This window comes from Capsicum annuum, chromosome 11 (genome assembly GCF_002878395.1).
Source record: "Capsicum annuum cultivar UCD-10X-F1 chromosome 11, UCD10Xv1.1, whole genome shotgun sequence".
Taxonomy (NCBI): Eukaryota; Viridiplantae; Streptophyta; class Magnoliopsida; order Solanales; family Solanaceae; genus Capsicum; species Capsicum annuum.
The window spans coordinates 228,970,135-228,997,726 of NC_061121.1; the positions used below are offsets into that span (position 1 = coordinate 228,970,135).

Here is a 27,592-nt window from a genome sequence, read left to right on the forward strand (position 1 = left end):
CCGATTCACTGTGCATAAGTCAAGGGCATCTCAATGTCGTAATTAAATAATGTACATGCCCTGTACATTATTTACCTGTTGTCCCCATCCTACACATATTTACCCGTTGAGAACAATGCCTAAGCTCTCACCAAGTTAAAAAAAGAACGGACACAAAAGGAAGATTGTGAGACCGAATCAAACTAACCATGGAGGGAAAGCAGATGACAGTAGATGGACTGCGTTCTTTCCATGGTATAAGAAGGTAAAGGGAGGCAATACATGTTAAGGCAACAAACCAACCCAAGAAATTCTTCTCTAAAGCGATTACATCGCGTCAACCAAGCAACACAAAATAGAACATCATCCAGTTCAGCAGTTGTAAAATGTACATCCACTCTGGAGATTTTGTACATCCAGCTGGTGGAAAACCATACAGAAGGAAAAGAGACGAGGTTACTGTCTTCCAAACACGAGTTTGCTTTATTTTTTTTTTCTTTTAAGGAGTTGCCTATTAAGAGATACTTCAATCCTGCACTTCTTCTGTCTTCTTGTCTTTTGACAACGAGTACCAACCAAAAGCACCAACAGCAGTAACAAGTCCAGCTAGAACGCCATAGTTGCGGTATTTGTCATTTGATACCCCGGGAGTTGAAGAGGCTTGGGCACTTGCTGCACCATCAGCTACTGACCCTGCACCACCAGCGCCAGCTGCAGCTTGGTCTTCCGGTTTGGGACCCTGAGGAATACCAATCATCAGTCATCACACGGATTCAAGCTGGAGTAAAGTCAAGAGACACAGCAAATAGCCCCAGCACCCCGACTTTCAGCCCATCTCAGTTATTTTCTTTTTTACCGCGAGGTGCATTAAGCTAAGAGCCCATCAATTGAATCGGAAGGTGATGAGCCCACATCTATTTCAACTTAATGCTCACAAGAATTTTGAACATCTCAAGATACTTGACATTGCACAAGTAGGTCAGCACACTTCCAAACGGAACCATTTCAAGTGAATCTTGAAATAATGGCCTCAATGCACATAAGCAACAGTAACCTCTCCAAGTTTATTATCAGAACCCCGCAATCTGTCTGAAAGAGGTGGCGATGACTGTTGGAGGATATCTCATAATCAACACATAATATGGTAGGGAGCCAAGCAACAATCTATAGCAACATGGCAACATATTACTGACACAGTAGACTTCCTCTAAGATATACAAAAAATGGAATCAGCAATTAAGACCAATTACTATTCGGTAACCCCTAGCCTTAACCTCATTTCCCCACTGTGTAGTTGTCAACTCTCAACCAATGGGAAAAATGATCAAGGGTGAAGACACATCCAAAGAGGAGAGACAGATTGAAAGGCTGAGCACAATGAACTCTGTGTGTGTGTGTGTGTATCAAAAATTCCCATACCTTGCGTGCAAGCTTCTCCAATTTCTCTTTCTCCATTTTCTGTAAAGTGAAAAAAATACCATTTAGATAAGATGAGAAAACAGAAACATATCTCATGAGTGAACACTTCGGAACTAAGTGACAGCTTAAACCTGCAACTTATGATTCCAAAAACAGCAATAGCGCAAAATCTAACATAAAAGAATTTCCAAGATTTACTATAAAAGGATTGCCCCAAGACTCCCCAGCAAGAAGGTATACATGGTACATGCAAATCACGAATGAGCAAAATGAAATTATAAGAAAAATGGAACATCTAAAAGAAAGCAAGACCAGGATCCATTTTGCCAAAAAGAGAAATATACCAACAAAATGCAAAATAATTTTCAAACAAATATAATTGCAGTAATTAAACCTCAGGTAAGTTATGAATCAGTAAATCACAACTAAAGAGTTACCTTGATGTAGACATTTTCAGCAGCTTTTTCCTCCTCGCTTAACACCTTGCCACTGCTTGAGAGCCTACGAGAAACATATCTGAAAGCATTCCTGGCTGCCATCTCAATTTCCGTAACAAATTCCTGTCATCAACAAATAAAGCAACATTCATATAAAATAGATATCGACACATTTGAAGAGACACATTTGAAGAATTCAGAAACCATGTTCCTTTTCAGTTTGGGTTGATTCCAGCTATCATTAGAAATTTCTGCAATTATCAATCATTCACTTGCCATAACAAAATCAGTTTTACAAGACAGCTGGGACAGAGGGAACTGTCCTGCCAAATATTGAGATGATGCTAATTCCTAATCTATTCACATAAAATCAATGACATCGCAGACATATTGACCTACAGGATGTAGTCCAATCACAAAGGAACTGCATGTACTTTCGAATAGCCTCGACAGAACAAAAATAGAATGTCAGACACCCATTCCCATACAATAGCTAATACAAATCCTGTTTCAAGAAACTGTTTGGATTATCTAAACACACAAATGGCCCAGTATTCATCATGTATTTGACATATACTAATTCCAGATGGTCAAGTGTGGAAAGGACAACAAACTTGTTACCACACTGACGATAATATTGTACAACAAAAACAACACACCCAGTATATTCCCACAAAGAGGGGTCTGGGAAGGGTAAAGTGTACGCAGTCCATACCACTACCTCAGAGGTGAGGTAGAGAGGCTGTTTCCGAATATTGTAATCATCAAAATCACAATCAATTGAAACTGACAAATACCTAGCATTCTATTATCCTAACATTTAGTGTTTTATACACACCATATGGAAGAAACAACGAGCATTATCTGATTCGTACGGCATAAAACATCTCACAAGTGGTCAGACTGACAATTACCATTTTATTATTGCTCATCCGTAAAATGCTAATTTACACTATTTAAAGCTCATCTGGAAGAACTAACAAGCATAAACACAAAAAATCAATAACATCTGAAGAATTTACATAAACGAAATCTTCAAACAGCATAGAAAATGTCAATAACACTACCGGCCAACCGCACCGATGAAAATCAATGAAATGAAACCCTAAAAAACCCCAATAATACAGCAAATATACAGCTACTTCACATGCATTAGAGCATAAAATCATCTCACAAATTAACAAACCTACAAGCAGTAGGAAAAACAAAATTACACTATTTAAGCTAATCTGAAAAAACTAGCAACCAGATAAACACACAATAAAATCAATAACATCTGAAAAATTTAAACGAAATCTTCCAACAACATAGAAACAGCTCAGAAAATGTCAAAAACACTACCGGCCAACCGCACCGATGAAAATCAATGAAATAAAACACTAAAAAAAACTAACAATACATCGCCGTCCGGTTTTCCGGCGCCATTTTACCTGTGTTTGTTTGAGGTCCGGGAGAGAGAAGTGAGTGGCGCTTTGTTGTTGGAACTATTGGGGTTTTACTTTTTTGAGATTGCTTTTTCTCCAGGTGAAGGGTACCACTAGTATTTATAATGTGGGCCGGCCCATATTTGAGCTTGGGCCTAGACAGGGGCCTTTGAGAGGATTAGGTCCATTCGCAAGAATGGACTTACTAATAGTGCGTGGTCTTGGTGTCCTTATTAGTAGTCGTACGATTGCTTTTGTAGTTTCTTGTTTGGTGTCTGCTGCTATGTATTTGATCATATAGTTCGGTCTTAGTATTGTTCTGTTGATATCTATTATTTTTTGTAATTATATATTGTCTCTTGTACTTCCATTACGTCTTGTTCTAGATTGCTACTAAGGTATGCTCGATATAAGTTTATATTTTCGTATTGTAATACGACACAAGTTATGTATTACAAGGCACAAGAAGTTGTGTCAGCTACTATGTATTGCATCGTATAGTTCGGTTCTGGTATTACTCTTGTTGTAATATCTCTTTGCTGCTATCTGTTGCTTTTGTTATTATATATTGTCTCTTATACTTCCATTGCCTCTTTTTCTAGACCGCTACTAAGGCATGCTCGACATAAGTTTATATTTTTTGTATTATAATACGACACAAGTTGAGTCTTACAAGGCATGACAAGTCATGTATGTTGCTATGTATTGTATCGTATAGTTCGTTTCTAGTATTACTTTCATTGTAGTATTGTTCTGCTGGTATCTGGTGTTTTTGTTATTATATATTGTCTCTTGTACTTCCATTCTAGACTGCTATTAAGGTATGTGCAACATAAGTTTATATTCTCATATTATAATATGATAAAAGTTATGTCGCTTAATTCGTGGAGAATTTATGCGTACAAAGACAGATATTAATAGTGTATATATTGTGTATACTTTGACCATGTTGATAACTAAATGGTCGAATGATATATATTAGTTACAGTCTCTTTAAGTTTTTTATCATTTAGCGAATCTATACAAGCTGGTGTTATATATCTCGGAAGAATTAAAAATTACACATTCACAAATTATACCGTGAAACGTGACTTTAGTACAATCCTAACTCAATACATCTTTTAAGTTGTTCATGAGTTTTTGCTAACAGGTCATGTCTATAATATGTTTTTCAATTAACTTAAATTTATATTGATAAATAATTTGTATATTTTGTTCAATTATTCACAAGTCTTTTCCAACTAGAAAAACTTGTATGCTTTGTTTAATTGTTGACAAGTCTTTCCTGATTGGTAAGACTTGCTACTATATTCATTCTATTCATTTTATTAAAATGTTTAAGATTTTTTGTTGGATTAATAAATAAGCATTGCTTGTATTGTTTTTGTTCATATCTTGCAATATTAACAAGATTTTATACCATTTTATTATTCAACCTATTTTGTTCAATTGCTCACACTGACAAAACTTATATCTATGTTCAATTATTCATATCTCTAATTAAATTATCTATAATTCATATGCCAATTTCTCCAACTAGCAACTTCAAAGTCCAATTGCTTACAATAATTAAATAAAGTTAATTAAATAAAGTTAATTAGAGATTGCTTGCTAGATGGTTAGATTATGTAGGTATTAGTAATGTAATGTAGATATATGAGACAATTCGTGTACTGTTAGGTATTAATTATGCAGAGATTTAGTTGTTATATCTTTTATGATACATAAAGTAATGTATAGGTTATTCATAATTTATACATGTATTAGTTATGCAATAGCTATGCGAGTTTCTAAATCGTAAACTAAACACCGTGTTAATTTTTTATACATAAATAACTTACCTCTTAACCAACTATCAAATATAAAATTATTTATGTAAATTTAATACTGTTTAGATAGTTTTTATCTTGACCTAAGGTCCATCAGAAACGCCTCTACCTCACCTCAGAGGTAGAGGTGTGAACTATATTTACTCTATCCTCCTTAGAACCCACTTTATGAAAATACACTTAATTTTTGTTGTTATTGTTATTATTATTATACATAAATATTAAATTCAAGGGTCGTTTGATTGGGAATAAGTTGTCTTGGTTACTTCTCTATCCCGAAATGAGTTATCCCATCATATCTATAATCTATATCTATATCTATAATATATTAAAAGTGTGAAGACCCTTAAAAAATGATTTGAACTTTTTACCCTTTGTTAAAACACCCCACAATAAACAAAATCGTCTTTTCACTTTTTTTTCAATAATTAATGTTAAATTATTACTCAAATATTTAGAATAAAAGAAAAAAGAATCAAAATTCACGAGCTACGAAAACAAAAAAAAAGTTATAGATATTTAGGGTAAAAACTATTCATGGAAATAAAAATTCATGGAAACTATATAAATATTTAGGGTAAACTATTCATGAAAAGGAAAAAAAAATTAAGAATGAAAATTTAAGGTTAAGAAAAAACGCAAGAAAACATTAATTTTTACAGAAATTTTTAAGGAAAGATTTTTAGGAATTAAAATATATATTTTTTAAAAATCTATGCATTGAAAGAAAAAAAGTATATTTTATTTAGATAAAAAATAATAATATTTAATATTTTTAAATCAATTAGAATTTTACCTTATATAAAAAGAGAATGTCTATAATTCTATTTAAGTAGTTATATTATCAATTTTTATTGAAAAAAATATGTGTAATTCTTCTACTTCTATGTTTTCTTCTTATTCTTCTTATTTTTGTTTTGATTTTAATTGATGATTAATTAAAGTTTTCTCCTTGGATTTCTTAGGGTCTAATCTTCTTCATTATATGAATTCTCTTTTAGATTTTTGCTTATATGCAAATATTTTAGTTGTGAATAAATCATGAGATTGAACAGATCATTATGTTTATTAATAATGATTTTTTTTTTGGTACAGGGTCTAATGATTATCACACATACAAAATAACGATCAAACAATCTTTCCAGAGGTAATTTTAATTTCTATTATCAATTTAAATATCTTTCTCCAATAGATGATGCTTTGCAACTTGAAAACATATTTTTTCATTCAAAATAATAGTTCAAAATTGGGATTCCCAAACCTCCTGTCTGTTATCTATTTTCATTTTTTATTTTGTATATAAGCCAAAATTAGAGTCATCTAAATGATTCATTTATTTTAAAGTTAATTAGCACCTTCTAATAATTATATATATATATATATACATACACACTTTTATGATTGATTCGAAACGTACGTGTAGAACACATTCCTAGCATTTAAAAATAAATATTTAATTATGACACTAATATTTAGGGCTTAAATATACTAAATTTTTATATTCATTGTTTATAGAAAGTAAATATATAATTTTGATAAGTAATACCTTTTAAACTATAAATAGTAAATACATGTAAATATGGCTACTCATAATTATCCCTTTTAAATATAGTTAGTTTTAGTTATTTTTTAATTCTTGCATTAATTACAAAATTGATTACTCTTACTATTTTTTATATATTATTTTTTTTTCATAATGTTAACTTAGCATTGTGTTTTCAACAATTTATGTCACATCTCAAATTTTGTAGGCATTTTAGGCTAATATTCCATTCACAAAATCTATAAATATTTAAATACTTATTATTTAAATATATTATCTAATGTTATTTTTATAATTTTCTAAAGTCATCTATGCATTAGTACGTACAAACACACACACATATAGACAAAATGTATTTGTGTTTTTTATTTATAATATATGAACTCTTTTTAAGATTAGATATTTTAAAAATTAAGGAGTCCTAAAATATACGGTAAAAAAAATTATTTTAAATATTAAGAAATTTTAAGATATATTACAAGAGAAAAATATAGGGTAAATGCAAACTAATTCTAAAAATATAGGATTCTTAAGTTTATAAAATTGATGTTGCGATATAAGTGGGACTTTCCTAACTTTTAGGAATCATACATATGAGTTTTTTTTTTTAAAAAAAAAAAGCCAAGAAGGTCACTTTATTATTTAAGTAGCCGTTTGACCATAAAAACTTTTTTTTTTGAAATTGGAGTTGGAGTTGAAATTGTATCTGACCATGTCTTTTAATTTTTTTTTTAGACTTTTGAAAATTTTTTTTTAAATATGATTTTATGCCCTCAACTTTTAAAAATTATCAAAATCACCCAACTACTAATTTATCTGCTTCTTCAATTGATAAAATAATTAACAACAAACTAATTATTATGATTGTTATTCTTCTAAAATTTGAATAAAAATATCACAAGCACGAGCTAAATAAGTTTATCTAACCATAATCGATTAAATAGAGAAAATATATTTTGATGAATATGATTGATGGATATAAATATATTTTATATATTCTTAAATTTGTTGATGAAAATTCTTAATTACTTTCACTTGAATTAATTATTTTATTGAATTTGATCTTTTTTTAAAAAATTACGGATGAATTATTTCTGAATAAATTAGTGCTAATTTTTTGCTTTTTCTTTATTGATGATATTGATTTTTCTTGAATATATTTTTCTTTTGGGTAAAGAAACAAACTTTTGTTAAGCTAATTACCATACTCGTCTCTGTTCAAAATTCATAAAATCAAAATAAGGTAATCGTCAATATGAATTGTCACATTATGTTTGATATGCGACTTTATTGACCACTTTTTAATAATTTATTAAAATCATCATAGCCATTATATGATATATACAGAAAATTAGAATGACAAGAAAAAAATATTAAATTTCTCATTTTTAAATAACATAATGTACTAGGCCTTATATTTCTATAATATAGTTCATTTAAAACAAAAGTTGATATATTTGCCATAGATTGTTATTTATTATTTTTCACTTCACGTTAGTAAATTTTTGTTAAAAGAAGAAAAAGATATTAGAATATCAGTAACAATTAAAAATGATGTTGTACCATAGAAAACAAATAATATATATATTTTTTTTGGTGATTGGTTGTAGTTATAAGAGGGGTTTGTGTAAAAATTTAAAGATTGGGGTTATATATAATAATAATGAAAGTTGGAAATAGAAGTGAAAAATTGTGAAAACACCAAAAAGTTGTTTTTACTTTTTGAAATCCAACTCCGGAATAATTTTTCGAATTTTCATGGTCAAACACCATAATTTTCGAAAAAGTGAAAAAAGTAAAAAAAAAAAACCAGAAAAAGGGAAAAAAATTCTATGGCCAAACGGACCCTAGATAAAAGAAAACATACAAAGTTAAATAAAAAAAGTAAAACATACACGTCTTGAAAAAAAAAGGACAAAAAACTGTGAGTTTATATTTGAAATTCATATTATTTTAATATTGATAAATAATTTATGAAATAAAAATAAAATTTTATCATATTTAGATGATTTCTTTCTTTAACAAAAAAGTTTTGAACTTCTAAATCAATTAGAATTTTACCTTATATATATGAAAAGAATTCCTGTAATTTTATTTAAATAATATTTTGGTCAAACTTTAACACAAAAAAACTTCCACTTCAGCTATACTTTTCTTCTTACCTTGATTATGATTGAAGTCTTATTCTTTCATTCATTATCACCAGTGATAAATTTAAAGGTTGTTTTTGAATTACAGGCAATCAACAACTGACAATGGTTTAGTCCTTTTCAATAATTCCTTGTGTTTCTCTTTCAATAAAAAATTTCTGATTGAAAAATTGGAGAAGACAAGTGTGTTGCTTCCGAATGAAGTAGCTGAAAAAATGAAATGTTTATCTTGCCTAGAAATTAAGGTTTATATTATAAGAATGGTGATTCTCTTTTTTCTTGCCACAAAATTGCTCCTTTTAAAGGAATTTCATAGTTTTTATGCAATTTTTTTAAGATAATAGGGTATGTATTGAGTTAAAAAGAAAAGAACACTTTGAGTTCCATTTGATTTTAAAGTCTTTATTTTTTTTATTTTCTATTTGAACTAAAAACAATTTTTTCTTGCATTCTTTTCTATTTTGAATTATGAATATAAAGACTTCTATGATAACAATTAAGGGGTGCTTATCGGTTGGTTTATAGTTCAATTTTATGCATTACCGATTCGATTCATTAGTTTTTGATTTCAAAACATGCTAAATTAATAATCAAGTCAATAAGATATTTCTTATCGATTTGGGTCCTTAATAGTTCTATTTTTCGGTTAAGCAATAAAAAAACTCTCATTTTTATATGCGATATGAAAATATTCATATAGTCAAAGAATTTGTTATTGATTTATATGTAAGTAGTTTGATATTACGTCTATGCAATATAATTTTGCACTATTTTTATTTTTATTTCATAACTTTATTATTGATTAATGTGACACACGTGCAAAGCACGTACACTTAACTAGTATATGAGATATATTATTCCATCACTATGGTATAAATAATATCGAAATCAACTAATACCTCCAATCAAATACATAAAAATATAATTCTACATTTTATCCTGAATTATACTTTATACCTCCGCAAAACAACTCCTTAGGGGTTGTTTAGTTGAGTGTATAAGAATAATGCAAAACATAGTGTATTAGTAATGCTTGTATTAGTTATGCTTGTATTAATTATGCATGTATTATTTCTTATACATTATTTGGTTTGAGGTATAAGAAATAATATATCTTATATAATTTCTATAAAAAAAGTGTTTGTTTACAAAAATACCCTTCTTTGACTTCATACACTTTTTTTGCAACAAAGTTTTTTGGTCATCCCAAATATAATTAGCATTGTTGAACTAGTATATAGAGATTTTGGATTAATTATCTTCGGCTTTGCGCATGAAATATTACGCCGACGGATTAACGAAGTCGAAAAAAATAAAATACAAGATGTAAAATTAACGAATAGTCTCAAGAATTTATTTTAATCTTTTTAAAGACCCTCGAAGCAAAGAAAAAATATGTTGAGGTTATTTAAATCAACTATCCATTGTTGTAAATTAAAATGGTGGGAAAAGAAATTGTGAAATGTTTTGATGTTGAAAATTAAAATAGCGGGAAAAAAATTGTGAAATGTTTTGAGGTTGAAAATTAAAATGTCGGGAAAAGAAATTGTGAATATTATGAGAGAGAAATTGAGGAGTATTAAGGTCATTTTATAAGCTAATACATGTGTTAAAAGTCTTTGTATTACTAATACATAAGAAATGGAGTGTATTGCTAATACACACTTTAATACAAAATAGAGTGTATAACTAATGTTAGTTATACATAAAGGAAAAAAAGTACCAAACAATGTATTAATAATACACATTAACTAATACATGCATTATATTTTTTCAATACACTCTACCAAACGACCCCTTAATGTCTTCATAACTCACCTTCAAATCAATTACGAAAACGACCCCTTGGTACTTTTCAATGAATAAGGATGACCAACACAGGCTAATTTTGTAGGAGTTCTAAAAGAGAAGCCCAAAACCCGACCCACTAAATCACACGTGGCTGCCTCCACGTAGGAATCCTACGTGTCAAATAACCATTGGTTAGTTACACGTGTGAAGCCAACGAAAAATTAAGAAACCCCTCTCACTAAAATAAACTACCAGTGCGCACGCCCTTATCCTACACCCATCCTTCCCCCCTCCCCTCCACCCCACACAAAAACCCCAAACATTTTCTCCATTTTCACTTTCACCACCTCTATACTCACGCGCTCTAATGGCGGCGCGTGCAACAATCACCCGGTTCCCAGTTGACAACGATGCACTAGAAGAGTCAGGCATACTATGGGGTGTAACAATTTCACCGTTTTCTACAAAGGATGAGAATGGAAATCCACCGGTTTATGGATCGGACGGTCATTTATTACCGAGATGTGAGAATTGTTGGGCGTATTATAATACGTATTGCGAGCAAGAACAATGGGCTTGGACTTGTTCACTTTGTGGTACACTTAATGGACTTGATACTCAGGCTGTTGCTCGTTATTCGTTACCTGAATCTTGCCCGGAGAATGTGTCTTCGTTTATTGACCTTGAATTGCCCAGTAAGTGTTTGATTTTTGTAATTTAAGATACCCTTTTATGTAATTTTGGAAATGTGTGTTCAATTTTGTATTTTGTGTACCTCTTTGATGTGCATTTTTGTTCCTCTATTGACCTGGAATGCTTGGTAAGTGTTTGATTCAGTACCCTTTATTGTGAATTTTGTTTTTTTGGTTACTCCTTTGATGTGAAATTTTGTATTGGAAGATACCCTCTTGTGTAATTTTGGAAATTCAGTTGCCCTTTACTGTAAATATGGTGTTTTGGGTACCCATTTGGTTCGAATTTTTGTTCCTCTATTGACCTGGAATTGCCCAGTAAGTGATCATTTTAGACACCCTTTATTGTAAATCAGGTATTTTGGGCACCCATTTGATGTGAGAATTGTTGGGCGTATTATAATACATATTGTAGTTCCTGTTTGTATAGAGGATTGGGTGTCTTTTGGAGAGAACCATATCTTGTAGGTCATATTGTAGTTCCTGTTTGTATAGAGGATTGGGTGTCTTTTGGAGAGAACCATATCTTGTAGGTCTTTTCTTTTTTCATATACCCCTTGTATACGGCCAAGATGCCCTTGTTATTAACAATTAAATCTTTTACTTGATAAAAAATACGTATTGTGAGCAAGAACAATGGGCTTGGACTTGTTCACTTTGTAGTACACTTAATGGACTTGATCATCAGGCTGTTGCTCGTTATTCGTTACCAGAATCTTGCCCGGAAAATGTGTCCTCCTTTATTGACCTTGTATTGCCTAGTAAGTGTTCAATGCAGATGCCTTTTACTGTAAATTTTGTATTGGAAGATACCCGTTTATGTAATTTTGGAAATTCAGATGCCCTTTATTGTAAATATAGTGTTTTGGGTACTCATTTGATGTGAATTTCCTAGTAAGTGTTTGATTTAGACACCCTTTTATGTAAATTAGGTTTGAATTTTTGTATTTGAAGATTCCCTTTTATGCAAATTTGGAAATTCAGATGCCCTTTACTGTAAATATGGTGTTTTTGGTATCCATTTGATGTGAATTTTGTTCCTTTATTGACCTTGAATTGCCCAGTAGCTGATCATTTCAGACACCCTTTACTGTAAATCTTGTTTTTTAGGTGATACCCGTTTGATGTGAATTATTGTTCCTGTTTTGACCTGGAATTGCTCAGTAAGTGATCATTTTAGACACCCTTTATTGTAACTCTGGTATTTTGGGTATCCATTTGATGTGAGAATTGTTGAGCGTATTATAATACGTATTGTGAAGTTACCAGTTTCAAAATAAAAAGAAAAATACGTATTGTGAACAAGAACAATGGGCTTGGACCTGTTCACTTTGTGGTACACTCAATGGACTTGATACTCAGGCTGTTGCTTGTTATTCGTTACTCGATTCTTGTCCGGAAAATGTGTTTTCCTTTTTTGACCTTGAATTGCCTAGTAAGTGTTCAATTCAGATACCCTCTAATGCAATTTGGAAATTCAGATGCCCTTTAAGTAAAAATGGTGTTTTTGGTACCCCTTTGATGTGAAATTTTGTTCTTTTATTGACCTTGAATTGCCTAGTAAGTAACTGATTTAGACACCCTATACTATAAATTTGTATTGAATTTTGTATTTGAAGATTCCCTTTTATGCAAATTTGGAAATGCAGATGTCCTTTACTGCAAATATGGTGTTTTGGGTACCCATTTGATGCGAATTTTTGTTCCTTTATTGACCTTGAATTGCCCATTAAGTGTTTGATTTATATACTCTTTATTGTAAATATGGTTTATTTGGGCACCTTTGATGTCAATTGCCCGTTAATTGCTCAATTCAGATACCCTTTATTGTAAATCTTGTATTTTGGATGTGAATTGCCCATTGAGTGTTCAATTCAGATACCCTTTACTGTAAATTCTGTTTTTTTTGGGTACCAATAGGCAATAGGAATAAAAATCTAAGAATACCAAACTACAGGATACAAGACTATAGCAAATATTCCAGGAATGGGAAAGCAAGGCACTCGACTACCTACTGACCTACTATCCCAATTCTCGACCTCCACATCCTCCTATCAAGGGTCCTATCCTCGGTGAGCTTAAGGTGCGGCATATCCTGCCTAATCACCTCACTCAATACTTCTGAAGCCTACCCCTACCCCTTCTCAAGCCTTCGACTACGAACTTTTTGCACTCCCTTACTGGTGCATCCAGACATCTCCTCTTTAAATGGCCAAATCATCTTAACCTTACTTCCCACATCTTATCCTCCACTGGCGCCGCTACTTCCGATGCTTGAATAGTATCATTCCTAATCTTAACCTTCTTGGTAATCTCACACGTCGACGTCAACATCCTCATCTCTTCTACACTCATCTTCTAGACATGAGATTTCTTGATTGGCCAGCGCTTTGCCCCATATAACAAGTCGATCTAACCACCACTCTGTAGAACTTACCTTTAAGGATCGGTGAGAGATTCTTGTCACACAGGACACCAGAACCGAGACTCCATTTCATCATTTCATCGACCCTGTCCCAATACGATGCGTAACATCCTCCTTATTCTCCCCATTACCTTGGATAACAGATCTCAGATTCTTACAACTAGCTCTCTTGGGGATGAACCGAGGATGAAGCATCACATCCATGTCCACTTCATGAGACACATCACTGATCTTGCACTCCAAGTACTCAGTTTTGGAAACCTCTTCCCTGATTTGTCTCAAAACCTCCTGTTTCGCATCTCATCAATAAGTGCTAGATCCTGGACGTAGATGCTGCAAATTGATCCGTATATTGATCGGTATAAAGTGGTCTCCCTCTCGCACATGCAACCTTACTAAGAGCTTCACTACCAGTACCCAACGGGTAGCCTATGCAAGGTGACCCAAAGGGGAATGGTAATGATACAATTCGGATCAATCTCAAACTTTGTCTCTCAGTGCTGAAGAACGAAAGATTTGTTGTGAAATGTGTAGGGGCCAACTTGCATCATCCTTTCACCATCATTCGTGGATTCAAAGCGAAAACAAAGTAACCCTCGGCATGCGTCAGGCAGCATAATCTGAGGAGGAGCTACAAATTCCCAATTGTTTAGGAAATTATTCTCCATTGTTTTCAGGTATTGTGTATTGCCGGTTACAAACTCTATGGCTATAAGAGCTGACTCCAGTAGTCGTCCTGTTCCTTCAGATCATCTTCAATAATACTGACACACGTCCGACCATCCCTGGTACATGGAGGAATATAGGAGAGAATATTACCTTTTTGGGCAGTTCTATTTTCCTTGGTACTCCTTTGGTTCCACCGGCGTAGGTTAGGTTGAAGTACCCACTCTGAAAATTGCAAACGATGCATCACCTGTGTGGAGGACATCGCACAGTTGCAGCTTACCTAGGACATGACTTTAGACAAGAAGGTGTGGAGGATACGTATTATGGTAGAAGGGTAGTCAGTAGGAGTGCGTCCATACTAGTAGTAGATAGGAGTACATTCTCTTGTTGCCTTTACTAGTAGTTGTAGACTACTTTGTAGTTTCTTGTTTTTTGGTCTATGTCAATATCTATTGTTTTGTGTAGTTCGATTGTTGTATTATTTTGTTGTAGTACTGTTTGTTACTATCTGTTGTTTTGTTACTATTTGTTGTCTTTTGTACTTCTATTATGTCTTTTTTCTAGCCTTTTTTGTCCCTGAATCGGGGGTCTATCGGAAGTAGCCTCTCTACCTCACCTCTGAGGCAAAGGCAAGGTCTTTGTGCCCTCTTCCTCCCAGACCCCACTTTGTGGGACCACATTGGGTATGTTGTTGCATCGCCGGTTGTGATGCAGTAGTCCTACCACCATATGGTTCCAACTGCATAGACATTTGGGAATTAGAATTAGATTTGCCTTCCTCAACCTGTTCATCTATGGATCGGAATGGAGCAGGTAGTAATCCACGAAATATGTTGGTGGACAGTCTGCAAGACCCCTTCCGATCTCTGAGGTGACTAATTTCCTTGCTGATACTGTTCCCTTACTGGAGTGTAGATGCCGTTCCATGGTGAAATGTCCCTTCAGTGCATTTTAGCTGCCTTGCTAAAGTGCGCTGAGAGGATATCTATTGAGATTATTCATTTTCATGCATTCTATTTGATTTGCACAGTAGGTGTTCACTTTAGACACCCTTTATTGTATTTTTTTGGGTACCCCTTTGACGTGAATTTTTGTTCCTTTATTGACCTTCAATTGCCTAGTAAGTGTTCAATTCAGACACCCTTTACTGTAAATCTGTTATTTTGGTTACCCCTTTGATCTGAAGTTTTTGTTCCTTTATTGACCTAGGAACCATTGCCTAGTATGTGTTCAATTCAGACACCCTTTACTGTAAATCTTGTTTTCTGGATACCCCTTTGATGTGATTTTTGTTCCTTGTATTGTTCTTGAATTCCCTGGTACTGTTCAATTTAGACACCCTTTACTGTAACACTGTTTTTTTGGGGACCCTTTGATGTGATTTTTTGTATTTGAAGACACCCTTTTATGTAATTTATGAACTTAAGATGCATCCTTTTGAATTGCCAATAAGCGTACAGTTCAAATCTATGTTGCTCGTACTCTTCAAAAATGCCGATGGGTGCGTGTTGGATACTCCCAAAATGTGTATTTTTTGGAGAATCCGGCACGGGTGCGGCAGCATTTTTAAAGAGTCCGCCTAACATAGATTGGGACACCCTTTACTGTGAATCTGGTTTTTGGGTAACCCCATGTGAATTTTTGTATTTGAAGATACCCTTTTATGTAATTTTGGAAATTCAGATGCACCCTTTTTAATTTATTTGTTTTTGGATGGTGTAGTGGAAGAATCTGAGGAAATGCAGGCACGGCCTGTTTATGTAGCAGCTGTTGATCTTTCTTGTAAGTTTCTGGGTAATTTTGGAAATTCAGATGCACACTATTATTGCTTTGATTTGATGTAAGGACTATGCCTTGTTTTTTTTTCTGAGCACTGAAGGAATGTTTCTGACTTTGATTTTGATGAAATTTTGTTTATTGATTGATAATTTGCTGAAATGTTTTAAGTTACAAATGTGGTTTGTGGTACAATTCTATGTAGCATCCAAGTAAAACTTTTTTTTTTTTTAAAAGTCTAGGTATTAATTGGCCCAAATCAATCAGAACTCAGTTGTTTTGTTGAGGTTTATGGGAATGGGTTGTGCCTCGTTGAGTTCTTGAGAGAATTTGAAGTGCTATGGCTTGTTAGGAATTTGTAAAGCATAAATGTCACATCTCAACATTATAAAGTATTTTGAAAGTTTTAGTTGAGAACTCTATTGTTATGCCTAGAGACTTAGCTACAAGCATTCCTCCATAGGTGGTATGCTTTTATGTTACTGATGAAAACTAAGACGAAGATAAAATTTTCATAGTTTATGACAAATGTTTATTTATATCTGGTAAACTATTTTGTTCAATCATGGAGGAGAGATTAGGCAATTTACATGAAATTCGAGAACTAGTTTGTGAGTCTCTTTTCTCACTCATTTTTATATGTAAGTGTTGGTGGATGTTACCTTCTCAAAAAAAAATGTAAGTGTTGGTGGATCTCTCTTCTAAGGGGTGGAACTTGATTTCGCAAAATTAAAGAGTAGTCTTTTGTACCTAGTTTACTTTTGGTGTACTTGTGAGGGCCCAATTTGTATAGAGGATCGGACCTCTTTTATTGAGAACCATATTTTGGTGTAGGTTCTCCTACTTTGGTATATGTATACGGGGTTCCCACCAAATTTAATAAAATTATTTACCTTATAAAAAAAAATAAGAAAGATAGAGCAGTTAAATTCCACCTTCATTAATTTAGGAAACAAACCTGTATTGGCTTATATACTTTTCATGAACAAACTTTATTCCTATCAAGGATATCTCACTCATCATATTGATTTCATAGCTGTTCTGTCATATAGATCTGAGTATCATATGTGCAACTCATGTTGAAGGATGTGGTATTCAAATTATTTTCATGGATAAGATATTTTTCATTTGTGCACATCCTTGAAGTATATGTCAGGTTCTGTCAATTTTAGGAATCACTGAGCATATGCATATGGGTATTCCTTTCATAGCTTTATCCAGAAAAGGGTATTCATTTGGTAGCTGTTTGCTTTTATTGGCTTGTCAAATATTCTTTTTTTTAACAATATTGGCTTGTTAAATATCATATCCAAGACATGGGAAGAATGTTATAGAAGTTATGGATAAAATATGTTCAGTTGTGTACAATGTAAACTCTGAGCCAGGTCCAGCAATTTTAGGAACCACTTAGCTTGTCCATTTCACAGCTGTTTGTTATTGGCTTATTTCTTTTGAATATCATATCTCTGTCATGCTATTATTGTGCATTGATCAAGTGCTTTATTTACGAATTTTTATTAGAAAATTATCTCAATACTTGTTTGATTTGCCTTCAGTCTTTTAGATGTGCTTGGTTAACTTCCCAAAAGAACCTAAAATCTCAGTGCTGACTGTTGAATAGGAAATTTTTGCTACAGATTATCGTTTTCAGTGTGCTAAGTCAAAATAATGGAAGCTGGATTTTAGTCTTAAAAGCTAGATCAGCAACATGCGGCCGAGAAGTTTCAGCCCTGGCCTTCATTTAATTTCTTTTATCATAGGCACACTCAGTTCTCAATACTTGTTTGATTTGCCTTTAGTCTTTTAGATGTGCTTGGTTAACTTCCCAAAAGAACCTAAAATCTCAGTGTTGACTGTTGAATTGGAAATTTTTGCTACAGATTGTTGTTTTCAGTGTGCTAAGTCAAAATAATGGAAGCTGGATTTTTGTCTTAAAAGCTAGATCAGCAACATGCGGCCGAGAAGTTTCAGCTCTGGCTTTCATTTAATTTCTTTTATCATAAGCACACTCAGGCACATGTAATATTAATGCATATATGTGTGTATACACCTTCATAGTTAAATTTTATTGACATCACTATTCACTTTGCGCCTGTATTTTTGTTGATCATTGAGAACTATCTTTTAGGTTTTACATTAAGAACTGATGCAGTTTGTGGTAAGTGGATTTGGAGAATGTTGGTATTATTGATTAACTGGTGTTAAGTTCTGATGCAGCATCGGAGGAGTTTTTGGAACTTGTTAAAAGTGCTCTTTTAGCTGCTTTAGAAGGTTGGTTATTGATGAATCTTTTGAGTAGTAAGTTTAGAATCTCTACTAGAGGGAAGATTAATTTTGTTTTCTTTGTCTTTTGATCAAGCTCTTGGGCCTGGATCACTATTTGGCCTGGCCACATTCAGCCATAAAATAGGTTTGTATGATGTTCAAGGCCCCATTCCAGTGGTGAAGAATGTTTTCATTCCTCATGATTCTGATGGTACCGTGTCTATGGAACTTCAGGATGTTATGCCCCTATCTTCATTTTTAGCTCCAGTATGTTTGGTTGATTTCTTTCCAAATGCTTTTCTTTTTCTATTTAGAGTGTGAAGGCGTTCCCTTTTTCAATGTCAAAATGGATGAGCATGCAGTAGCCCTAAATCAGTGATTTATTGTAGGTGGATACCTGTAAGGACCGCATAACATCAGCACTTGAAACTTTGAGGCCGATTACTTCATGGGAAAGGACATCAGGTGCGGGTCAAGGGTTGGATGGAGTTTTTCTGGGCGGAAGGGGTTTTGGATCTGCAATGGAATCCCTTTTCAATTATCTTGGATCAGAATATGGAAATACATTTGCATTAGGTATGGAAATTTCACACTTCTTTCTTTGTGTAAGTTACAGTGAATGATGCACCTCTAGTTAGGTTTCCATTACCGTTTTGATCAGCCTTTTCCAGTGTGGACATCAATCTAAGAACGTTTCCACTAAAATAGTAGTTCCATAGTATCTTGCTCAAAGTTATAAATACTCAGTGTCTTTGTTGTTGTTTCCCCTGTTTCAACAATTGAAAAAATGCAGCTAGAGTTTTTGCATTTCTTTCTGGCGCTCCTGACATTGGAGCCGGCCAGCTAGATACAAGACGGTATGGAGAGCAGTACGCTAGTAGACGAGAGGATGCGGATCGAGCCTTACTTCCTGAACAAACTCCATTCTATAAAGATCTGGTACTAGCATAATTTGTGACTTATTGATTTAGCTAATTTACATTTGAACATTAAGCATTAAAATATATTTCAATAGGCTGCTGTGGCTGTTCAATCAGGTGTTTGTGTAGACATATTTGCTGTGACAAATGAGTATACTGATTTAGCATCGCTGAAGTTTCTGAGTATTGAGAGTGGAGGCTCCTTATTTTTGTATACGAGCACTGATGACTCCACACTTCCTCAAGACATGTGAGTATACTACTTCTTGTTACTATGAATATGTAGTGTAGGTGAATTTTTAAATCTAATTTTTGTGGAACTGTACTCAAAACTCCCCTTGATTAAATTTTCTGTCTCTTTTTGATGAACACACCATGGCTTGTAATGAAAGTGTCCTGCTGGACGCTGTCCATAAAATCTAATCCATTGTTGAAAAAAGTAGCACTTTGGCTTCGCTTTACCGTGACAATCTGCAGAATATCCAGTTGTATCTCTTTTCTTGCCAAACAAGCTTTCTTGGTTTAACTTTAACCAATATGCACACTTATATTTCCCCTTTCTAATTCGTGCATGCATCAAATAGGGATTCGAATTAGGAGGTTCAACTGTGTGCCAACCTCTCTCAACCCTCAAATTAGGGCAACCTAAGATCCTTCTCGATGTAGCTCTTTTCCATGATTGTGCCTTGATTCTACTTCAAATAGGACTCCCCAATATAAAGATGTGCTGGTAATTGCTTAAGTTGGATTTGCAATTCAGGGTTCTGCTGTGATATTTTAGGGATATGTGTCATACTCCTAGGCTTTTCATTGTGGGGTTTTTTGTTATTTTAGTTTTTTTTGATCTTATAAGGATGGTGGGCCTGCTGGTGTTGAATGGTTTTTTGTTGTTTATCGACTGGCTTTACTTTTCTTCTAATGTGTGCTTCTTATGTGGGAAAAGCAGTCATATGGCTTTTGGGTTTAGCTAACTCAGAGCACTTTTTCACTTTGGAACAGTTTCTTGCTCTTTCTTGTGTTGGGGGATTAGTGGCTGAATATTTTTTGACATATCTGAGTTTCAGTTTTAGCGGGAGCTTAGTGCACCTGGTTGTCCTTCTTTTAATCTGAGTTTCAGTTTTAGTTTTGTTCTCTCTGTTCTTGTGGGATTTCAGATTGTGAATTGGCGATTTTCATGTGCAAATAATGGATGACGGATTGTTTGGAAAATATAACTCAAGTTCAAATCATATATGTACAAGTGACAGTGGAAAAAAAAAAGAACAAAGAGAAAGCAGGAGAGCAGATTTGTGAGATCTAGGTGTTTTCCCTATGGAAAAATTAAACGATGATATTTCCTGTTAAGTTTTGCGAATCTGAGGGATTGTGTTAATGGGATATTGATATGAAGGATGTTTATAAGCCCTAGGTCATACCTGAAGGATGAATTAGGTTGCATGTCATTTGTTGAGTAAATAACTGGTTGATAACAGTATAAAATTAACACACTAGTAATAAGCATTTTTTTTTGTTTCAGGGGTTACGTTAATCTGTTTACATAACACTAGAATGATATTCTGACAGGTACCGCATGTTAAGTCGACCATATGCTTTCAATTGTGTCCTTAGGCTGAGGACTTCGTCTGAATTTCAACCGAGTCATTCTGTAAGATTTCTTCTAGCATTTTTATTCCACTGATTCTTATTCTGCCATCTCGATTGGCTCATAATACTTGTGCTATTCCCAACAGTATGGGCATTTCTTCCCAGATCCACAATACGAAAATGTCCAACATATAATTTGTTGTGATTCTTTCGCTACGTATGCATACGATTTTGAATTTGCGAATAATGTTGGATTTTCCAGGTAATACATCTCCTACCTGTCTCCTTTTCCCAATTAAGTTTTATGCTCATTGTTTCATGTTACACTCCCCAGACCCCACTTGGTGGGATTACACTGGGTTTGTTGTTGTTGTTGTTGTTGTTTCATGTTACACAAAGATTACGTGGAACTATGCTTGGCTAGAGAATTTATTCTAAATTTCTCTACATTAGAAAATACATTTGATAAAAGTAGTGCTATTGGCCCCTTTAGCAAAGCTGTATGTTAGTCTTGCTGACATCTCAGAAGTATTATTTTCTCCATTCCAATATCTCACTTTTGATTTTGGTGCATTCTCAAAATGTTAGACATGGTTCTAAGATAACATTGTGTATATAACTTAGACTAGTTTGTCAAATTATATTTACTATACAATTTTAATTCAATATAGGATGTATCATTCTCTACAAAAAACAATTTTGTGTTTTCATAAAGTGATAATTTCGTTAAATGTTTGGGCACTAAGACACTTTGTATACAAGAAGTATATCAAAAGAAGGAAACTTGCGAATAAATATGATTTTCTATGACTGACACACAATTATCTATACAAAAAGGAATCTCATCGGTGCACCAAAGAAACATGATAAGAGACTATTCCTCAACTGTACAAAGTTCATCTCTGTACTTCCAAAAGCTCTACTATTCCTTTTTTTTGAAACGGGGTAACTAAAAGAAGTGCTTTCTTTTTTTTTGAAATGAGGGTAACTAAAAGAGGTAGTGGGTCTATCGGAAACAACCTCTCTACTTCTTTAGAGGTAGTGGTATGGACTGCGTACATTCTACACTCCCCAGACCCCACTAGGTGGGAATATACTGGGTTTGTTGTTGTTGTTGTTGTTGTTGTTGTTGGTAACTAAAAGAAGAGCTCTACTATTCCTTTCCTCCAAAGAATCCATATAATTGCTAAGTGGAGCAATGTCCATGCCTTGCGTCTCCAACCTTCCATAATTCCAACTGAACAACAGTTCTTTCACGGTGACTGACACATCAAGCAAGTTATTCCAACAACAATAACATACCCAGTATACTCTCACAAGTGAGGTCCAGGGAGGGTAGAATGTATGTTGTCCATACCACTACCTCAGAGGTGAGGTAGAGAGGTACACAAGTTATTCCACAGAAAAAAATAAAAATTCAGAAGTTTCTACTATAATCTTGAGGCCACATGATAATGAAGAAGGAGATGATCGACATATATCACTCCCTTGTTGTGGGCCAAGTGAAGAAGCCCACATTTCGTATACCTATTTTTGATAACTACTTTAATATTCCTTGCGAGGACCACCAGTTTAACATCCAAAGCCAAATTAGTTCTAAATATCTGCACTTCTTTTTCCCACAATCTATGCACTTTCAACAATAACATACGCAGTGTATTCCCACATAGTGGGGTCTAGGGAGGGTAAAGTGTACGCAGACCATACCACTATCTCAGGTGAAGTAGGAGGCTGTTTCCGATAGACCCCCGGCTTAGGACCGATAACAGAATCTATGCACTTTGTATTTCGTAAATACTGTCAGATTGTGACATTGAAGCGGTATTTGCTATGTTGAACTATAAACTAGTACTTTGCCATTATTGGAGTCAAATATCATGTGGGGAAATGGAATAACTTCTTGCACTTAAAAATTTTAAATTTCTGTGTGGGTAGGTGGGTGGGTGGGTTGCTCTCCATGTTGATAACTATTATCATTTTCAAAGTTCATCAGATTTATCTTCTTTGTTTGCCAATTTCTTTATGTGTTCCATTGCATCTTGTAAGCATTAATTTTTGCCAATGTCAGTGAAAATCCTTTGTGTGATCCAGCTTTTCACGAATTATACAAGAACGGTTTTCTGCTGCAGGCATACTTCAGAATTGCCTATGCTGCAAATTGCTTTTCAGTATACTGTTGTTGTCCCACCAGATGAACTTGCAAATGCAGGATCAAATTCCACAAGAAGGTAAAAGTGTTCTTACTACCGACTTTTTTGCTTCTTTACTGTCTTTCAGGTAGCAGTGACCATCAAACTAACATGCTTCTTATTTATTCATTTATAAATATGAGTATTCATTCACCTAGTAGAACTCAAAAAAAAAAAACACACAAGAACCATAAAGTATGTCATTATATTTTGAATCTGGACAAGTGGCTTGGCAAAAGTTTGGTTCTAGTTTACGTTTCCTTGTTGGGGTGCTTTAAATTTTTTAGCAATGGATATTTGAGGAGTCACCGTTGGCATCTCTTTGTTTCCCAATTTAAAAGTTGATTCAATGTAAGATTATGTAAGTGAACAAAGTACTTATTACAGCAAAGAGATGGTGGTTCTAGAAGTAGAGAATTCTGAAAATAATGTCTGTTGGAATTGCAGTTGGATCTGGCTACTTCTTAGTTATGTTGCATTACTTTGGTTTCTCTTTACTTTCTTTTTCTTTTTAATTCTAGAACTTTTTCTATAATGTCGGGATAACTCCTTTTGTTTTTCTTTTTCTGGTGGATACCCTTTTGAATCATCTTTTGTATGTGTTGTGCAGAGCAATGCATTCTCTCAAAAGGAGATTAAGGATTCGAACTCTTCAGCTTGGAGTAGCTCATAGCATAAATGAGATTTATGACTCTGTTGATTCTGAGGTGGTGCTTTTGTTACTTGTTCACAAGGTATGTCTTACTTGGCTTCATATTTCACTGTAATGCAAATTCATCGGGGCTATTAACTTGAGTATCTGATCTGCAGAAGTGAAGATACATCAAATTATGATGAACTTGCTGCACTTTTGGTAGTTTACCTCCATGCATTGATTTGAAAACCTCGCCAACTGTTTGATCAGTTGGAAATTAGACTTTAAGAGCTCAACCTTTTTCCAATATAACAACCAAAATTCATTCTGGGTGATACCTGTCAGTGCATTGATATCACAATCTGGAAGATTGATTACAAACTTTACGCAAAAAAGTTCTTTCAGTCATAGGCAAATATATGATAAAATGATAGGAACTCTTGAAATGCCTCAAATCAAGTTGTAAGCTAAAGGTATTTGGTTGAGTTTATCTGTATAAGATCAAACACATCATGTGCTCTCCTTGTTTAATTGCTATACTTTTTTTTTTGAAACTGGTAATGGTATGTTTGATTTATATACTATAGTTGGCCCATTATTATTAATATACCAAATCATGCTTTCTTAATTGGAGGTTAAGTTTACTCTTTACTTGTGCTGAATAATTTTCCTTGTTCTCAGGTTATCCAGGCCTCGTTGGAGCAAGGCGTTCGAGAGGGCAGAATGTTACTTCATGATTGGCTTGTTGTTCTTACGGCTCAGTATAATGATGCTTGCAAACTTATCCAGTCTGGGCATGGAGGTTCGACTGGCGTTCACATTGATGTTGCATTCTCTCAATGTCCTCAACTGCAGCCTTTACCCCGCTTGGTTTTTGCTCTATTACGAAATCCTCTTCTCCGTTTACACGAAGAAGGCGTGCATCCTGACTACCGAATATATCTTCAGTGTCTTTTTAGGTATTCATATATCCCAAGTGGGTTATTTAATTTCATAGCTCATATTATTAGAGTTTCATCTATTTAATTCCTCAGTCTTTTGTTAGCCAAAAAAATAATTCCTCCGTCTTTTGGGGGGTTAGTGGGGAAGGGAGTAATAGGGGGTGATATTGGAGGGAGGGAAGAGATTATGACATTCGAAAAATTAATTATGATATTCGAAAAGTTAATTTAGCTACTGACTATTTGTTTTAAGTTTCAACTGGGAATAAGATATGCCGGATGCATTCGTTAGGTTAAACCGTGTGTTTGGAAACTAAGGGAAGGAAGAGAAAAGGTAAGTAGAAAGAAGGAAAAGAGTAGCAACGAACCGATCCATGACCTGAAAGGATGCTAGCAGAAGCAATGTAAGGGAGATTTAGACAACTACTTTTCTAAAAAAAGAGAGGAACTTTTAGACAAATCTGCTCCATGACATTGTTATCAGATGGCACTATGCTTTTTTAAGTTGGGAGTTCAGTGTCTATGAAAAAACATATATCCGAAAGACTTTGAAGACCTCGGGTAAAGAGTGAGAGAGTGATGAACTACCTTAGTCTAAGGAAAAGGGGCCAGATAAATAGTTGGGGACTGAATTGTTCTTTTTGGAGATTGTGGGCCCCTCACAATTCAAGGGAGGACATGTTGGTGGACCCAAAAGGGAAATTATCTCTCTCCACGGTTCTTAAACCAAACATGAGAAGGGAAAAAGTGTTCACTTTTCTCTTCCCTTCTCCGGTTAACAGAAGCATGGTTGATAATATCATGCATGAATTGTGACATGTCATATAATTCGTTGGTAACTTTTCACTTTCCATATATAAGGATTTCTATGTAACTGTGGTTTTGAACATATAAATCTCTTCGGAAGTCTCTCAAGTATTATGCTTAAAGAGGTTTCGGCAATACTTAAAAAGTCTGAATTAAGGGATCAAAGCTCTTCAAATTATAGTTTCTTTCGCCTTTAGTACTGATTTTAGTATGGTCACGTTGGACCTAGTGATAGCCCAAACCTCTTTTTTTTCCTGCATAAGGACGCAAAGTTCTTCATTAACTTGTGGTAGAGTAAAAAATGAAATATCATTCTCTGGAGCGACCCTTGGGTAGTATTTACATCTTACTCTCCAAAAGATTCGGTCAAATTAGATGGTAACTTCTTTTGGTGTTTTGCTTAAACATCTCTTCAACAGTACATTGAGTCTCTTTATAATGGCGGTGTACATAAGAGAACTTTATATGCTATCGCTGGAGTAGTAATTATTACTACATTCAAAGAAAGAGGAAGAGAAAAAAAATATGGCCTTTCAACATTATGTTTAATTGCTGCCCGCAGCTCCTTATATGGTGATAGTTTGTTTTGCTGACGAGTATTTTGGGGTGATGGGTGGTAAATCTAATCGTTAACGACTTTTTGGACTTTTGATGCAGTGCACTAGAACCTTCTTCTCTTAATCGTGCTATATATCCATTGTTGACCTCATATGCCTCACCGGACAAACAAGCATATCCTCGGCATTCCCTGAGCCGAGCTGCATTGATTACAAGTGGCAGTCCGATATTTTTCCTTGATGCATTCACAAATCTTATTGTATTCTATGCTTCGACGGCAGACCCTTCTCTTCCTTTCCCACCACCTCAGGATTGTAAGTAACTAATATCTTCTCATCACTTGAACCGTATTGTGGGTGCATTTTTGAGATGTGAAACTTTGATGTTGATAACCAGGTTTACTGAGAACAACAATAAACAAACTGAAGCAAGAGAGATGTATCACACCGAAACTTTCATTTATCAAGGGAGGGCAGGACGATGCAACAGCGTTTGAGAATTATCTTATAGAGGAACAGGATGTTGAAGGAAGTGGCTTCACAAGTGTCATGGGTTTCGTTTCTTTCCTCGAGGAGATTAACCAAAGCACATTGGAGTACCTGAAATAAGTTGCATCCATGACGGAGAGGAAGCAGGTAACCTCCGAACTTACTGTACAATTCGACCAGAAACAGTTATGTCGTTGACAATCAGTGAACAAATGTGCATTTCTTAGCTTCGCGTGATGAAAGCTTTCACAACAAAGTGTCACTTGTAGCATCGCAGCAAGCGCTTATGACTTACTCAGAGCAGTTGTACCGATGTCAACCCCCAAGACCTCATCTATATATGTTTGCTGGTTCAGCTTCAGACAGTAGATTTGCTCATTCAATATTTGTACCAAAAGGTGGCTCAAACTTTTTTTTTTGGGGGGTGGGTGGGGAGTTGCTTGATACCTTAAATATAGAATAAATAACTGTGTTTTGAAACAAAATTTTGTTGTTGTCAAGGTTTTTTTCAATCTGCTTTGATATGTTTTACTTAGCCGATGGTTTATTGGAAACAGCCGGTGCTTTGATATGCTTTACTTAGCCGATGGTTTTATCTCTATGAAGTAGGGGTAAGGTTTGCATACGCTCTACCTATTCTCATTCCCCACTCGAGGGATTACACCGAGTATATTGTTGTTTGTTGGTGCATTTGTTTTGTTCTTTTGAAGTACAAGATGGAGTGTTGAAACAAATCTAGTCTAAATTAGTAATGAATGATTACAGTTTTTTCCTTTTTGTGGGAAAATAACCAGTTTTGTTTAAGAATCGTCGAACATTCTAACCAAATTAGTTTTATTTTTGGTTTCCCATCCGATGTCTAGTGCCCGCATTGGAGTCCCGACTAATTCGAATTGCGCGTTGCAGGGTCCATTAAGGTGGCAGCGCTCCCAACAGAGTTTTCTCCATACCCAGGGTTGAACCCTCAACCTCTGGTTAAGGGTGGAGCAGCCTCATCCACTGCACTACAACCCATGTTGGTCTAACCAAATTAGTTAATAAGCGCCTTACATAGATAAGTTAATTACATAAA

The 27,592-nt window shown here is 34.3% G+C and overlaps 2 protein-coding genes across 4 annotated transcripts; one reads left to right on the forward strand and one right to left on the reverse strand.

The window, feature by feature from the left end:
- Nucleotides 1-264: 264 nt before the first annotated feature.
- LOC107848256 (uncharacterized protein At2g27730, mitochondrial) lies at nucleotides 265-3,405 on the reverse strand. The gene is made up of 4 exons (XM_016692968.2): nucleotides 3,266-3,405; nucleotides 1,836-1,958; nucleotides 1,399-1,437; nucleotides 265-718 (listed from the first exon to the last, which is right to left on the reverse strand). Exons 2-4 carry the CDS (start codon nucleotides 1,935-1,937, stop codon nucleotides 506-508), a joined length of 354 nt encoding a protein of 117 aa, XP_016548454.2. The 5' UTR covers nucleotides 1,938-1,958; nucleotides 3,266-3,405; the 3' UTR covers nucleotides 265-505.
- A 7,421-nt stretch (nucleotides 3,406-10,826) lies between these two features.
- On the forward strand, nucleotides 10,827-27,098 carry LOC107847809 (protein transport protein SEC24). Of its 3 annotated transcripts, XM_047399856.1 has the most exons (15): nucleotides 10,827-11,267; nucleotides 16,081-16,140; nucleotides 18,352-18,405; nucleotides 18,494-18,666; nucleotides 18,789-18,975; nucleotides 19,193-19,338; nucleotides 19,415-19,569; nucleotides 20,883-20,964; nucleotides 21,050-21,165; nucleotides 23,033-23,131; nucleotides 23,703-23,826; nucleotides 24,408-24,685; nucleotides 26,132-26,346; nucleotides 26,429-26,667; nucleotides 26,748-27,098. In XM_047399856.1, the coding sequence occupies exons 1-14, from the start codon at nucleotides 10,940-10,942 to the stop codon at nucleotides 26,638-26,640; spliced, it is 2,229 nt and encodes a 742-aa protein (XP_047255812.1). In that variant the 5' UTR covers nucleotides 10,827-10,939; the 3' UTR covers nucleotides 26,641-26,667; nucleotides 26,748-27,098. The 3 variants fall into 3 exon arrangements, with proteins under 3 accessions (XP_047255812.1, XP_016547794.2, XP_047255813.1); XM_016692308.2 differs by having other exon boundaries at nucleotides 26,429-27,098; XM_047399857.1 differs by lacking the exon at nucleotides 10,827-11,267 and adding an exon at nucleotides 12,879-12,993 and having other exon boundaries at nucleotides 26,429-27,098.
- Nucleotides 27,099-27,592: the final 494 nt, after the last annotated feature.